Source organism: Anabas testudineus, chromosome 10 (genome assembly GCF_900324465.2).
Source record: "Anabas testudineus chromosome 10, fAnaTes1.2, whole genome shotgun sequence".
Lineage (NCBI taxonomy): Eukaryota > Metazoa > Chordata > Actinopteri > Anabantiformes > Anabantidae > Anabas > Anabas testudineus.
In genome coordinates, this window is record NC_046619.1 from 13,983,168 (window position 1) to 13,998,799 (window position 15,632).

The following is a 15,632-nucleotide window of genomic DNA, read 5'->3' on the forward strand; positions in this document are numbered from 1 at the left end:
ACTGAGCAAACTCTAAATGTTAACTTGTGAATAAACACTGTGCAGTACTAATTGTATGTAAATATTATAATGTTTTATTAAATCCCATATACACTGGTTTGTTCAGTTAACATTATCTTTATTTTAATACAACAGATCATCAAAAACACAAAGATTTATCTGTTACTTATTGCTCTGCAACAGTAACAGGGCAGGTCTTTTTACTCACTGTGAGGAGTAACCATCAAACTGGTTTAATTCCTCAATAATAAAGTTCTAACCCAAGGTGAGACCAAGCTGCCTCCTTTTATCAGGAAGTTCTGTCTTGATCAGTCTTCTACTGGACCATGAATCTGTAAAATAAGAGAAGATATCAGCATCCCGCTAAAAATCTATCTGCCTCTGTGGCTCTCCTTCCACATGATATTGTAATGAAATACTGTAGTCAGTGTAGCTGTATTTGACAATCACAGTGTCTGTTAAATTGGAAAGTGACAGAAAGAAATGCTTTGATTAAAATTATTGTTAGTGTACTACTAACTAGACTCGGCTTTGATTATTCACTCACAAGAAAGTCACTGTATCAGGATACCACAGATGTAAAAATTATTTTGCTCAGCAAAACATTGCATGAATGCATGAAAATGCAGAGAATGAAAAAACTGAACCCAACATACTATTCTTCTACAGTATGCATATGCAGAATGCATGTAATTACTGCAAATGCAATAAAAATCAATTGGCATTGAATAGTCTACTTTATGTTAGTTAGATAAAACCAACGTACTTCAGATTTATTTTGTTAAAAGTACTCACTGCCTCAGCCAGGTCAGGCCAATCCATTGCCCTCACAACTGTGTCATCAGAGTTTGGAGGAGTCTCCAGGTTCCAGTAAGTCAACTTGTCAAACACAGAGGACACCTTCACTGTCCTGTCCTGGACACAAATTAACGCTCACATTATTAAACATCATGGAGACAGAGTAACAACATCATCATCCACAGACTATGATGTCTGAATTCATACCCGTGCAGTCATTTAACGTCTACATTTAATGGCAGCAGACAGTCTTTGTGACGTGATAAATGATGTGAATGGTGTTTACCTCTTGATCAGAGCCAGGCTTGTTGATCTCTTTCAGCACCAAGCCGGTGTAGCCCTGCGGACAGCTAAGCTCCTGCCCCTTCAGCCCACGCCCCCTGAATGACACTGTCTTCTCTGTGTTGAGGAAGATGCACAAAGAATAGCTTCAGAGAGGGTTTTCCCCACTAAAAATGATTGTGGATCAAAATGGGAGATATGTATTTTTGTATATGTTTAATGCAACCAAATTTAAATTTGCTAAAGTTGTGTTTAAAGTAATTTATCATCAAAATAAACAGTTCACACACAGGGATTTTATCTAAACCACAGTTTTGATGAACTGCAAACTGGTGCAGTAACAATTAGCTTTGGTATTCTAATAGAGAGGCTTTAATTTTGTCACCAGATATATATAACAACCACTGACATATTTAAAAAGTGTGATGAATGTACCATGTTTGCGGTCTTTTATAGTAGCGGTGAAGTATTGTGACACCTGTGCAGGCCCATTGTGTTCGATCTCACATGGAATAAGGTGGACTGGAGCTTTCTGTGCCTGGTCCACAGATGACACATGAACATGAGTAACACTGGTGTTACAGGACATCCTGCAACCTGAGAAGAGGACAAAACGTGATTACACTCTTGTATTCTGTTTAAACTTTTCATTTAACAATGGCTAACTCACAAAGGTTAAAGAGAAATTAGTGTGTTAGAAGATCTGAGAGCCTTGAAGTGCTGCAAAGCTTGTTTGTTTTTTCATTTTACAATTAAAATAACTATAATAATTTATTAACTGCAGCTAATATATATTTACAGCGACACGGAGAGGATGTATATTTGCATATCCATCAGATTAGACATTTGTAAAGCTGCAATTATTATTATCATCAAAAACTTCATCTATTTCCAACCAACGTTGTAACTGTTTATGGTGTGATGCACACTTGCCCTATAATACGTTAAAGAGTATGCTTCCTATAATAAAGAATGTCCTCTTAAAGATTATTAAACACGTAAAATAACTAAATTAGTTATATAAAAACAAAACTCAAACATTACCTCCAGTTTTTGCAGTTTTCCAAACGTTTATGTGAAAAGACACGAATGTTGGATCGTTTCCGGGTTTGCGCCAGACGCTACGCTGATTGGAAGAAAACGTCTTCTTCTACGCTGCAGAATAATTTGGCGGGTTTTTTCCGTACTGAGAGAATATATCGCCCCCTGTTGGTGCTTCAACGATAGTGAGATTTATAATTAATAAAATAAATCTATTATCTGTTGATTATAAACCTATTTTATATTAATAATCGAAGTCCCTTTGTTGTGGCGTAAAAGGTTTAGTACAGAGAAATACTTCAGTAAAGCACAATCACTTCAAACTCTACTTAATTACAGTATGTGCTTAGTTGCAGAACTGTAATTGTGGCACAACAAGATTTTTTTAGATGTGTTGCTGCCATGATTTTCAAAATAACCTTTTTTTCTTCTCAGATTAAACATTTAATGTGTTTTCTATGTTCTATTGTGAATACATAAGGGGGTTCCAACTTTTTTTTGAACTGGAGTTGTACATGTATCTACCAAGTATAATTAATGATTTGTCTCTTTACTTCTGTCCATCCTTCAGGTCAAAACCTATCTTGGTGAATTTTTTTAAAGTTACTGCATTTTTAAAACAGTCTTTATTAAAACAGTTTTTTTTTTAAATCAGTGAGAGCCATGAAAACAAAAATTGTTTAACACGGATTTTAAAACAAAAGTGAAAATTTTGGCATTTAGAGTCGGTACTGGACACAATAACAAAATCAGGAGTGATGTACATGTCAAACTGTAAGTGTGTGTGCTTTGTGCTTATGTGTCACTGTAATAATTAATTTAATCAGGGCTTCATTTAGCAGCAGTGGATGAAAAACAGAGACAAAAACAAAAAAACAAACTGTTCAACAATTGAACATATGCAGGGAATGTGAAAGTTTTGTTGAGGCTAAAATTAATAATTTTAGAAAAAAGGCTGCTCATGGGGCCAAATTCTCAGTCATCATTGTTACTGAAAAAAAGCCGATCTGTCCCATATGTGAAATTATTATCTCAAGTTCTTGAGTCTCAGGCCTGTTGTCAGTGTCATGTTCAACTTTGAGAGCTCTGTTCCAGTTGGCAGCAGCTTCTGTCTCCATGTGGGATGGACTCAACTCTGGCCAATAGCTGCTTTTGGCAGCTGTGGAGAAGTTTTTGAGGGGCTTTCTTGCTTGCAGCATTTCATCAAGTCTTTGTTACGCTTTCCTCACAGCTCACGGTTAGCCAACAGAAACCAGAGGTGAGTTTCTTATAGGAAGACAGATTATTAATGTTGATAATCTGCTGTTGTATAGAGGTTTTAATTTCTGTTCTCTTCACACTTTAGTTTAGATGTTGTTAAATGCTTTAATATTGTCAAAATATAATTTTGACCAGCTGTCGTCTTTGCTCTCGATCTGAAATCTATAAGTGTCCATGTGTGTCTTTGTGAAGTTAATCTCTGATCCTCTTTTTAAAATGAAATACAGTATTGTTAAAACCTACAGAAGTTTGTAGTGTAATTCATCTAGAGAGACAGTTGGCCGTCAACACGCTTTGGAGTCATCTGATGAAAAGGCCTGTGCTTGTGACAGAGATTAGACTCAGTGGTTTTACAGCTCTCAGTACATTGAATGTCATGGCTTGTGTCTTAAATCTCATAACGTCATCGTATCATCAACCACACTGAGTTATTGTGACTGAACACAAAGCTCAAAGTGTCTATTTCTAAGAAAATGTAGGGCATAGACACTTTTCAATCTCAGCGACTTCTATAAACTCATATTTTAGAGAGATTTCTACTGTGGTTGCCTTTCCTTTTCTAAGTTGTTTTTTAAATTATAATCTAACGTTTATCTTTGTTTTGCAGCTTTTCTTGGAGAACCCCATTCTAATCTGTTTATCATCTTCAATATGTGCTTAATTGTAGATTTAATGGAGCCCCAGAGTCATCTGTCAAAGTCAGGCGATGATGGAGACCCATCAGTCCTTATTGATCATGTGCTGCTGAGGTGTCCAGGATGCTGTTTCCATGGCAATGTCACGTATCCGTCAGAGAGTTTTGCAGAGCTTTGTAGTGTTTTCTATTGTCTCGCTGCTACTCTGGCTTGCTGCCTTTCTATACGGTAGCTTCTACTACTCCTACATGCCCAGGGCAGCCTTTTCCACACCTGTGCACTATTACTACAGGTGTGTATGTGAACTGTTGCTGCAGTTACCGCTCCGTGTTTTATCGCCTCTTCTTTGCTTTTACTGTCATTTACATTTTTCACTGCAGGACAGACTGTGAGCCTCCTGCTTCTTTTTCCTGCTCTTACCCAGTGGCCAACATCTCCCTGACGAGAAACAGGAAACATGTATGTATGAACGTGTGTATATGTATGTGTATATGTGTGTATTAAACACTGATCTATCCTAGAGAAACCTCCAGGAGTGTCATCTTTTTAAAATGCACATCCAGGTGCTGACATTTGGACAGGTCTATCGGATCTCCCTGCAGCTGGAGATGCCTGAATCCCCGTTAAATCAGGATTTGGGGATGTTCATGATCAAGACAACCTGTTTCTCTCAGGATGGAGTCCAGGTCACCTCCTCTGTTCGCTCTGTACGTTTCACTAGAGGTTGTTTTACTCCTGGGTGAACTCACATGCAAACAATAAAATAATGCTTTGGTACTAGTTCCTGGGAACACTGATGATTTACTGGCTGCACTGCTGTGTGTTTCTCAGGCACAACACCTGCTGCCAACCTCCAGCTCTCGCTTTGTGAGTACAGCGCTGATGCATAGCAACCTTTTAATCGCAAACCTGGTTAGAGCCAGATTAGAGCTGCTTATGCAAAACTGCACCACTTCACCGCAACAGAAGGTGATCTCAGTGCTAAGGCCATTCACATGACAGGACAAACAGATGAACTAGTACATGGGCCGTATGTAAGAATCAGTAAGTAAAATTATTCTATTAGACACTAAGAGACCATAAAATTATAAACCCCCTGCACACAAGTCTCACAAAAGACTTCAACTATGATACTGGACAAACCTTAGACAGAGGTCTCTCATTTTTTTGCACCACAGTCGTCCACTGAGATCAGCTTTTGTTAGTGTTATGCACACCAGGGGCGGTTCTAGACCCTTTTGTCTGTCATCAACTATTAATCTATCAAAATGTATTAAAAGTATAATTTTTACTTTTTAACTATGAAATGCATTATTATTATTATTATTATTATTATTATTATTATTATTATTATTATTATTATTATTATTATTATTATTATTATTATTATTATTATTATTATTATTATTATTTTAGACAGAGGTTGCTAGTTCAGGCTGGGTTAGGGTGTTTTACACTGTAAAACTGAAACATGCAAAAGAAAAGATATATAAATTAACCATATCAAAATTGACAGCACATTTAAATATCTGCAATGGTATGACACGTTTCCCATCCTAGTCAAATGACAATCAAAGCGTGCCAAGATGTGCTAAAAGCTAGCCTGTTAGCTCAATGCTAATACATAATAGAATTCCTTATTAACACGCTAACAGAGATTATCATCAGTAGTGATGTTATACAGTATGATAAGAATGAAATCCTAGAGCGGCCCCTGGTGCAAACAGTAAAATCTTCCTTAACATCAATCATCCTTTCCTAATTATTCAACATCACTGAATACATTTTCTGTAAGGATAGAGCAGATTATTTAATCCCCAGAGAACTGAATAAAATCATCCAGAACTGTGTTGCTGTACATAAAGGTGTGTTTGTCAGAGTGACTGTGTCGTCCTGTTGGTCAGACAATGCTGCGATACCGCTCAGACCTGCTCAAGACCCTGGGTACGCTGCTGTTCCTCCCGGCCTTTCTGACTGGAGCTGCTGAGCAGAAACAAACGGTAGAAGTGGAGCTCTTCTCAGACTACACAGACAACCCTGTGAGTGCCTTGCTGCTTTTGTGACCGTGTGAGCATTGACAAGTATTTCTTATAAGTCTACAAAGTAAGTTTGTCTTTATGTTCAGTATTCCTCCTCGGTCACGGCTGTCATTGAGATCCTGTCCAACAAGGTGCAGATCTACTCGTCCCAGCTCTATGTCCACGCTCATTTCACTGGCATAAGGTGAGAATAATTTACATACTTCACAAGCATGCACCAATTTATTACATACAGCTGATGCTGCATCATTGATCTGATAGCTAACACAGGAAAGAGAGTTGAGTTTTTTTGTTGTGTCCAAAAGTCCCATCAAGTTAAAATATCTTCAGTAGTTATATTATACTGCTTTAAAGAAGACTTCTAAATCAGCATTTAACATCGTCACCCACTAATACCCTCACAGTACTAGAATACAACACATGAGACATTTTCTATTATAATTTCTCATAATAAACTCTTTTCTTTCACTCTCTAGTTTGAGCTATACGTCCATCTTCGTGATTTTTGTCTCTGTTTTCTCGTCAGATACTTGTTGTTCTACTTCCCTGTGTTATCAGCCCTGGTGGGTGTTTCCAGTAACTTCATCTTCCTCAGTGTCCTCTTTGTCCTTAGCTACATGAGGCTGCTGTTGAGAATTGAATGGAAACCAGAGCAGGTGAGAGAAGAGGCCTGTTACTGTTGACATCATGCATCCCACAGCATCCTGTCTTTAGCTGCAGGGCTGCATGATTCATGAGTTTATGTTTAAGCGAGTGTGAATTATTACCAGATTCCTCCCAGGTGTTATAGCTCAGACTCACCAAGCTCTGTGTTCTCATTTTCCCTGTTGTTTACAGATCAAAAGAAGTGAACCCCCATCAGAGAGGGAAAAGAATATGAGCGAACAAGATAATGAACAGAATTTTACTGCAGGTACAGAAAAATACCACAGTTAGCTGGTACTAACAACATCAGTGTGTTTGACTGCGGTAACCAACTCTGTCACAGGTGCTGCAGAGCTACTGGGTCCACTCCAGGTGACCCCCGAATCTAAGCCAAGAGAAGAGCCTGATGACTGTGACGACGGCACAGGGCAGTAGAAATAACTGAATCAGAAAGTAGAAATACAGAAAAAAGTGTGATGAAGATTTATGTTGATGAAAATGACTGACATGAGATTTACAGCATGTACACATCCGTACTCTTTGGTTACTTAACATTTCATCACTGTGATCTGGTTTTAAAATGACACTCTTTTCCTACATGTAAGTATGATATTGTGAAATAACACGTTTTAAAACTAAGCTAACTCTTTTTTCACTATTGCAACAATTTGAGTGTTATTATGAAATGACAAAAATGAATTAAAATATATAAAATAACAAAGAGTTATCATGAGGAAAATCAAGATGTTTTACAAATGTTTTGAACCTTTCTCACATTTTATGGTTATGTCATATTTTATCAGTATCTATACACATGAATATGCATTTTGAAAGTGACATATGCATCTAATAACACTTATGTTTAGTAAATGCACAAAGATTTTTAAAATACTACACACTGACTATTTTCTTTGTAATTGATGCTGGCTGGAATGTTACTTCTTCATTATGATATGCTGTATATGTTTAACTGCGACAATAAAACCTGTTAAAAATAGTTAATCAGATGCAGATGTTCAGTTTAGTCAGAAACACTGCTCTAAAACAGTTAAGTCACAAATTACACACTCATATTCAGTAGGAGGACACTTTGCTGTATTTCCAACCTACTATCAGCACTGTAAAAATGAGAAAATGGACAAACCTCAAAATTTCAGGACAACAATCTTCATTTCTTTCTAATTTAGTCTTTATTATCTTCTAATTTATGAAGTTTCTAAATTTGAGTTTAACATTTTAACTTCTGTTAACTTATCCCAAGTTAGGGGAAGATAATATTATACAACTCGTGATTTTGTTAACTTACCTAACTAAAGAAACTCAGTAACTCAGATCGATGTGTTTCATCCACTTAAATAATCATATATAATTAACTGGACACATGATTTTAAGTTTGTAAATTAGATAACAAAAACTGTATTTGTTATCTACTAACAGTAATCACAGATTAAGATTCAAATGAGCAGGACTCACTAACTTTTGTTGGGGTAAGAAACGAGCCTTTGTTGGCACAATTGAACTTTTACTTTACTTGCTGTTAACTTACATTTCTAAAAACAACTTGTACATTTTATTCCTGCCAACAAATATAAGTTGCAGTTTTTACAGTGTGACACATGCGGGTGTCATTCCTGGATGTCCTATTGGCCTCAGGCACCTTTGGCGAAATTCCAGAAGTCTGCCCTGGATGAAGCTGTGGAAATTTAATAACGTCACTACATGCAAAATGTGGCCCCAGCAGGGAGAACGAGAGAGAGATGCAGCTCACTGACAGACACAGAGCTTTCTATCACTCAGAACCAACAGGTGGAAGACACAGGTACGTTTGAGGATTATGATTATTTGTCATTTTATATATCAAAGTGTGTTGTTTTCAGACAGCTTTTAAATATTGTTGAGATTATGGTACAGTGGCTTTTTGACTTTTATGTGCACTTCCTGAAAAAAACTTTGCATCTCTTATAAACAGTTCTCTGTTTTGTACAAGCACATGTTGGTCTCATGGAGTAGGTTCCCTGTCTATGCTCCACATTGAACACAAGGATGGACACGACAGATGATAACAACAGGGAGGAGATGAAGATGGAGATACAGAATAACAAAACTATGGATAAAGATTTTTCGACTAGACCATCAGATGAGGCGCACCAACATCTGGCAATCAATGAGAGGCCTTCCAGCAGCTGCAGGAAAGTCTGGGTGAGATCCAGACCCAGACTCCAGGCGACAAAAAGTTTCCCCCCTTACAGTCAGTGTATAGGTGGACTTGGAGAAGATGCAGAGCAGGACACTGAGATCAATTCAAACTCAATTACTTACCAACAGAATCTCAGACATGATGAGACGATGAAGGGTGACCGACACAGTGTAGTTCACGGCACAGAGAGAAAGGATGTCGGACTGACTCCGAGATGTGCAAGAGATGACGTAAAGGTCAAATGGAGGATGATGAGGAAGGGGAGATTAGGGGGGAGCTGTGAAGGTGACTCCAGCGGATGGGAGAGAGGAAGGTGGAGTGGGAAAAGAACAGTGGGCGAACCTGGAGGGGAGCTATGTAAGCATGATGATAAGGGAAGGGAAGGGGGCACAAATAGCGAGTGGAAGCACTGCAGAAGTAAAAACTCAAGTTTTGAGACAGAGAGAAAAGAAGAGGAGGATGAGCAGAGGATGAAATCACCTGTTCCAGTAGCAGAGGGAGAGTGTGATGAGGGTGGGGGAACCCCTCAGGGGAATGATGAAGAAGCTGGGGAGCTCCAAGGCCTGAGAGAAGGCTCCACAATACATAAGCGTCCCTCCTCACACCCAATTCTCTCCAAGCTTTTGCTCTCCTCCTCCACCTCCTCCTGCTCCTCCTTGAACCTCTCCTCAGCAGAGAGCGACGAGGTCTTTAGCGAAGGAGAGGATACTACCAAAAAAAGGAAGACGCTCAGGAAGGTGAGAATGACTCCGAGAAACACATGGATGCAGTTTGAAATTTCGGAGCCTGTGCACTGGCATCATCGCTGTGCATTTGGCTGCTCTGGTTTTCCATGGAAGGCTTAAAACTATATTTTTCAACTGTTATTTGCACCTGTGGCTGTGGTGATTTGCATGGGCTTGAAAGAGGCTTTGAAAAGGTCAGATTTGAATGGTGTTTGCATGCCTGGCTGCTGCTGCTGCTGCTGCTGTTACAGATATGAGAGTAGAGGTGAGCAGACAGTTGGTGGAGGACAAGGGAGTAGATTTTTACTTTGTCAGTGCAGTGTGAGCGCTGTCTGTCTGTTTGTGTTGTCAAATACTGAGCAATAATCTACATTTTAAAACTCAAACACAGAAGAGTTTTTAGACACATTACATCACGTGTGTGGCTAAAGCCACAATTAGGATGCAAATGTGCAATTTGAAAGATTAAATCATTTTGTAAAAGTCCCTCTACTGAGCATGCTCGGGTCTGCTTTGGATTCTCTTGATATATTTTCATGGCCATGACTCTGTCTAGCGCCAGCTGTTTTGTGTATATACAAAACAGCTCATAACTGTTAAGGTATGTGCTGTTTGTAAACACCACAGGTTCTGACACTTGTAAGCCGGAAAAACATGCTTATAATGAAAGATGTGCCCCAAGAAATGTGTCTCTATTTGCAATATATTATCAGATCATGAAGAGTCTTTATCACAAATGTTATCTGGGTTTCTTCAAACAGACAAACTGCTTTACAACTTTTTAAAGCTGCAACTTCTGCATAAACATCCTGCAGTGTTACAGGAAAAGCATGACTAGTGAAATCACCTTCTGTTACCTTTTGTATGATCACATGAAGACAACAACGTAACCTGCTGTTCTTTTGTGCCTCAGTGTCGCTCCTGGAAAACCTACCTGACCATGATGCACTGGTCGCTGCGGCGGCAGAGCTCCTGGGTCCAGCTAGGTGGACATCAAGGCATGTGTGTCACAGTAAACTTACAGTGATCAAGTCTCCAAATTAGAAAGTTCTGCATGTTTCTGAGGTTTTCTGTGAGCAGGACCTCAAAACTACTGAACAGTCTAAATAGATATATTAATAATAATATACTCCATTAGTATAAAAATATTATAGGGTACTACTGGAGTGTTGTTTTTTATCTCCAGGGAGTCCACTTTTGTTTTGTGTGGTAATTTAGTCTAGGTTATAGATCCCTAAGTAAGGAAGTTCATTGTGCACTACAGTATATACACTGCCTGTGCAAAGCACACACGCTAATATTAATTTGTACCACCTTTAGCTTTCATTACAGCACCCATTCACCGTGGCATTGTTTCAATTAGCTTCTGCAATGTCACAACATTTATTCCCGTCCGGAGTTGCATTAACTTTTTACCAAGATCTGGTATTGATGATGAGAGGGTCAGGCTGCTGTGCAAAGTCCTCTCCAGCAGATCCCAAAGATTCTCAATGGAATTAACGCGTGAAAATGGAGAGTGGTCCTGAAATCAGCTGACACCCTCATTTTGTCTACTTGTTTTAGTGAATGTGTAGAAACATAATAATTCAATTCTTTGTCCCTTCCTCCCTGGTTGCTGGTGTCTTACCAGGTAACTTCCAGCTGGGTGAAGGAGGGGAGGTGCTGAAACTGTACAGTGAAGTGGAGGCGAAGTGTCTGGACTGGCTGATGAGAGACCCACTGAGACCCTTTGTGCCGCAGTACCACGGCTTGGTCAACAGAGGGGAGCACTGCTACATCCGCCTGGAGGACTTGCTAAGTGGACTGAGGAAACCCGTTATCATGGACTGCAAGATGGGAGTCCGGTATGTGTGTGGGCGGTTTTTTACTATTCCACTCCTGAATGATGAAAAGTGGTGTAGACTCGGCTGAGGTAAAATCAGCTGGAGTGAATGAAAACCACTGTGTGAGACCAACAAAGGCTGATGTGGCCGGTAATGTGGGAAATGACCTTTGCTACAATGATCTACATTTTTCTGTGGGCATTTACATTTATTTATTAAAATTGGGTTGTATTTATTTACCAGAAAATGAGTGCACATGCACACTTTCACCTACAGTTCCTACTGTAAATCGGTGTAAGAAGTACCTAGTATCATCACTGCAGTGTAGAAATACCCTGGTATGAGTAAAAGTCCTGCATCCAAAATTATATTTGTGGTACAAAAACGTTTGCATAAAAACTAAGCATTCAAGTACAAAAAGTAAAAGTACACATTTCAAGCAATACAACTTATATTGTTGGATTATACTGTAATTATTGATGCATTAAAGTGTACGGAGTGATTGCTCAAAACTAAGAATCATATTCTTATTTTGTCCATGTAGCTGTGTGTTTCTGTATACAAGGTTCTATATTTTCCTCACAGGACATACCAGGAGGAGGAATTGGCCAAAGCATGGACTAAAGCCACCATGCGGAGCGACATGTACCAGAAGATGGTGAAAATAGATCCTTCAGCTCCGTCAGAAGAGGAACACGCAATGAAGGGTGTGACCAAGTGGCGCTACCTTCAGTGGAGGGATACAACCAGTTCTACGTCCACACTGGGTTTCAGGATAGAGGGCATGATGGTACGTATAAGGCCAGTAAAGCCACTGAGCAACTTCTGTTACTCAAACTTTTCTTGAGTCGTTTTATTCCCTACAAGCCTTCTAACGTGTCAGTATCTACACTGTCTCTGTCAGATGGAAGATGGCAGCATTCAAAGGGACTTCAGAAAGATTCTGAGTCTAGCTCAAGTCACAGAGGCTCTGTTGTACTTCACCAAAAGTCAGCTGGACATCCTGGTCAGTCCTCTCCAACTACCTTACCCTGCAGTTTAAAATCAGGCTGGATCACAAGCAACCAAAGTGTGAAAGCACATTTATTCAGCTAAAACTTTCCACGTAGTATAGTACGGTAATCCATCTCACCACGATTACTTTTTAAGATAGAATATAAAACTAATGAATCATTTTAAAACTCACTACTCCAAATTGAAATGCAATGACAATCACATTTTTGTAGTTGTGTAGTTCTGTGTCTCCGGTTGCTCTGTGTGAGAGAAGGACTACAATTTAATGTGTCTGCATGTACACAAAACAAAGCAAGTGCAAAGCAGTGCCAATAATGAAAACTGTATGACACAGAAAAATGTTAGATGTTAGAGTATCAGTTTAAAAGTCTAAATGGAAGTAATTTTCAAAATAAAACAATGAGAAATGTGTTTTTATTTGATGCTCCCTCTTCTCAGTGTTGCAGCTAAACCACAAGTGTTTCAGTCTTTCCTGTCTTTCAGAAAGCGTACCACTCCAGACTTCTCGCCCTGAGTGATGCACTTATGCATTCACAGTTTTTCAGAACCCATGAGGTCAGTTTAGAGATAAACCTTCCCATTTTTATTAATTTCTGCTTTAAATAATGCTAATGAAGAATGGGTTTGATAAAATATATATATATAAATAACTATATTTAATATAATATAATAATAAAAGACAGATATGAAAGCACTTCAATGATTTATTCATTTATTTATGAATAAATGAATTGCATTCACCAAGATGCAAGTTGATGCAATGATGCAAGTATTCAATTCCATATTTTCATTTGCAATTGTCCTGTTTAGGTGATCGGCAGCTCGCTCCTCTTTGTCCACGACCACAGCAGCAAAGCCAGTGTGTGGATGATAGACTTTGGGAAGACGACCCCAGTGCCTCAGCCGAGCGAGCTCCAACACAACATCCCATGGGCCAAGGGGAGCAGGGAGGACGGCTATCTCATCGGGTTGACCTCCCTCATCAGTTCTCTGGGCCAGGCTATCAGTGTGGCCTCCTGGCAGCAGGAGGACAGCTGTGAAGAAGAGTGTCATATGAAGTACACTGAGGGTTGTGGCTGAGACCAAAACAGGTGCTGTTACGCGTTTAACTGATGCCTTGTTACATGTGACGGGAGGAGACTCAAAGGAGGATTAAATATGGCCTCAGGAAGAAGAACGAGGGAGTAGATTTCAGCTAAAATCCATAGAAATGTGATGTGGTCCATCTGACATTTATATACAGTGACCCTGGAGACAGTGTTGTTATTAAAGACTTTATTAACTTTAATCATTCATGCACGATGAAATTATGTTCTTTATGTTTCTTACCAATTATGCTGAGTTTTGTTTTCCTGTTGGGTTTCTATGCAAAAACCCAGAGATCTTGCCTCTGTTGCAACACAAGGAAAATCACAAACACGCACACGTATTTGAACAGTCTCATTTTTTACCTGTAATAAGTCCGTCCTACAAAAATCAATCATCTTTTTAAAAGGGATTCTGAAATACAGGAAACCTTATGCTGATAAAATAGATTTTGTGATATTATCAAGGATTAAAATTTTTTACATACTGTGTGATTCAGCTGATTTTTTTTTTTTTTTGTTTGTTTGTTTGTTTGTGTCTTATAGGCTGTTTGGAGTTAAAGGTAGATAGATAAATGAAATAAACAATGAATGCCTTGATGTGTTCAGTCTTCATATGTCCACATAATATTATTAAAACAATTCACTTTTTAAATGCAATACTGACAGTCTCTAAAACAGTCTCTGTACAGACTCATGCTGTGCAGCCAAATATTGTTTAATTTAAAAACATTTTAATTAAGTGGAACTGCAAAAAAAAAAACAAAATGTCAATTTCTGTGAAATTTGTACACACCAATCAACATAGTGTTCATGCTGTGGTGAACAGAGTTCAGCGTAGGAAAAATCTAATACTGGCTGATATCACAAGTATCAGAACACAGTTTATCACAGCTTGCTGGATAAAAAGCTGTAATAGCAGCAGTGTTAAATGGAATGGGGTGGAAAAGTACTATATTTCCCTAACATACAGTAAAAATAGAGAAAGAAAGAAACTCAATTGCAGAACAAGCACCTCTAAATTGAATAAATGTACCCTACTTATGTACCTTACCTATACCTTTAACACAATATTGTTTAAAAAGTCTTACATCCAAAAGGGTGATAATGTGTTTAGTTGCTTCATGGAGGTGAAAAATATGTGTTCATTTATAGTTTGTGGTTCAGTTACAGGAAGTACATTTACTCACAAGTAGTTTACTCACAAATGTGAGATACTTGCAATTTAGCAATATATTTTATTTCTACACTACTACTACTACTTGCCTACTTACCTGCCACAGAAACAAGCGAATAAGAAACTTAATTGAAACTACTTCAGTTTCCGGTCTTCGCTTTGTTTATGTGCAGACTGTCAGAATTTCAGCTAAAGTTTTGACTTATTGCTTCATCGCAGAGGACGCAGGAAAAAAGCACCTGGACAAAGTAAATCGTAATTCTTTGTCTGGACGGACTGAAGTAGAACTGCTTTTGATAGTTACTAACCAGTGTAAAGTGTAAATCTGTGGAGACCAAGACCAGGTACAGTGACATCCTGGACCTGTTCAAGCAGCAGTACCCGTCTGAGATCCAGATCAACGCCTCACTCCAGCAGCGTGGAGCCGGCTGGTGATGGAGGCATCGTGTCCGCTTGTTTTTTACAAGTGTATTTAAACTTTGGTGCCAGATTCACAACAATAAAGCACAATGTGAAAAAACTTTCTTCCTAAGTGTCTCCTTATGAGGGACTAGGGACATTCAGAATAATTTTCTCACAGACGCATGTGAAACTAAAGTCATATACATAATATACTTAAAACCACACACACTGTATAAGTGAAATCCTTATACATACACAAGTGAAAAATTAAACTCTCGCACACACCTGTAAAATGTGCGGCTATAAATTTGTCTCTCACGCGCATGTGAACATCATTTATAAATTATATTGGAAAGCTCCCATACAACTGAAAATGCATACCCCCATAATTTCACTCGTTTTCAGCTGAGCTTATGTCCTTTAGCAGCAGGCTCCTATTATGTACAACAGCTTCTTTGAGGCTGTGTGCAGGAGCTTTTCAATTGTGTAAGTAAATGCATTTCACTTGT

General features: G+C 38.6%; 2 protein-coding genes and 1 pseudogene across 4 annotated transcripts; 2 read left to right on the forward strand and 1 right to left on the reverse strand.

Annotated features, from left to right (window-relative positions):
• Positions 1-101: 101 nt before the first annotated feature.
• On the reverse strand, positions 102-2,205 carry rnaseh2c (ribonuclease H2, subunit C). The gene is made up of 5 exons (XM_026357406.1): positions 2,125-2,205; positions 1,516-1,677; positions 1,085-1,197; positions 796-915; positions 102-332 (listed from the first exon to the last, which is right to left on the reverse strand). Exons 2-5 carry the CDS (start codon positions 1,667-1,669, stop codon positions 309-311), a joined length of 411 nt encoding a protein of 136 aa, XP_026213191.1. The 5' UTR covers positions 1,670-1,677; positions 2,125-2,205; the 3' UTR covers positions 102-308.
• A 1,135-nt stretch (positions 2,206-3,340) lies between these two features.
• Positions 3,341-7,682, forward strand: LOC113160720 (annotated as a pseudogene).
• A 785-nt stretch (positions 7,683-8,467) lies between these two features.
• On the forward strand, positions 8,468-14,135 carry si:ch73-22a13.3 (inositol-trisphosphate 3-kinase B). 3 transcript variants are annotated; one of them, XM_026357067.1, is made up of 8 exons: positions 8,468-8,519; positions 8,688-9,634; positions 10,536-10,620; positions 11,253-11,466; positions 12,031-12,235; positions 12,350-12,451; positions 12,943-13,014; positions 13,270-14,135. In XM_026357067.1, the coding sequence occupies exons 2-8, from the start codon at positions 8,744-8,746 to the stop codon at positions 13,537-13,539; spliced, it is 1,839 nt and encodes a 612-aa protein (XP_026212852.1). In that variant the 5' UTR covers positions 8,468-8,519; positions 8,688-8,743; the 3' UTR covers positions 13,540-14,135. The 3 variants fall into 3 exon arrangements, with proteins under 3 accessions (XP_026212852.1, XP_026212851.1, XP_026212853.1); XM_026357066.1 differs by having other exon boundaries at positions 8,489-8,519; positions 8,670-9,634; XM_026357068.1 differs by having other exon boundaries at positions 8,489-8,519; positions 8,670-9,634; positions 12,926-13,014; positions 13,270-13,362.
• Positions 14,136-15,632: the final 1,497 nt, after the last annotated feature.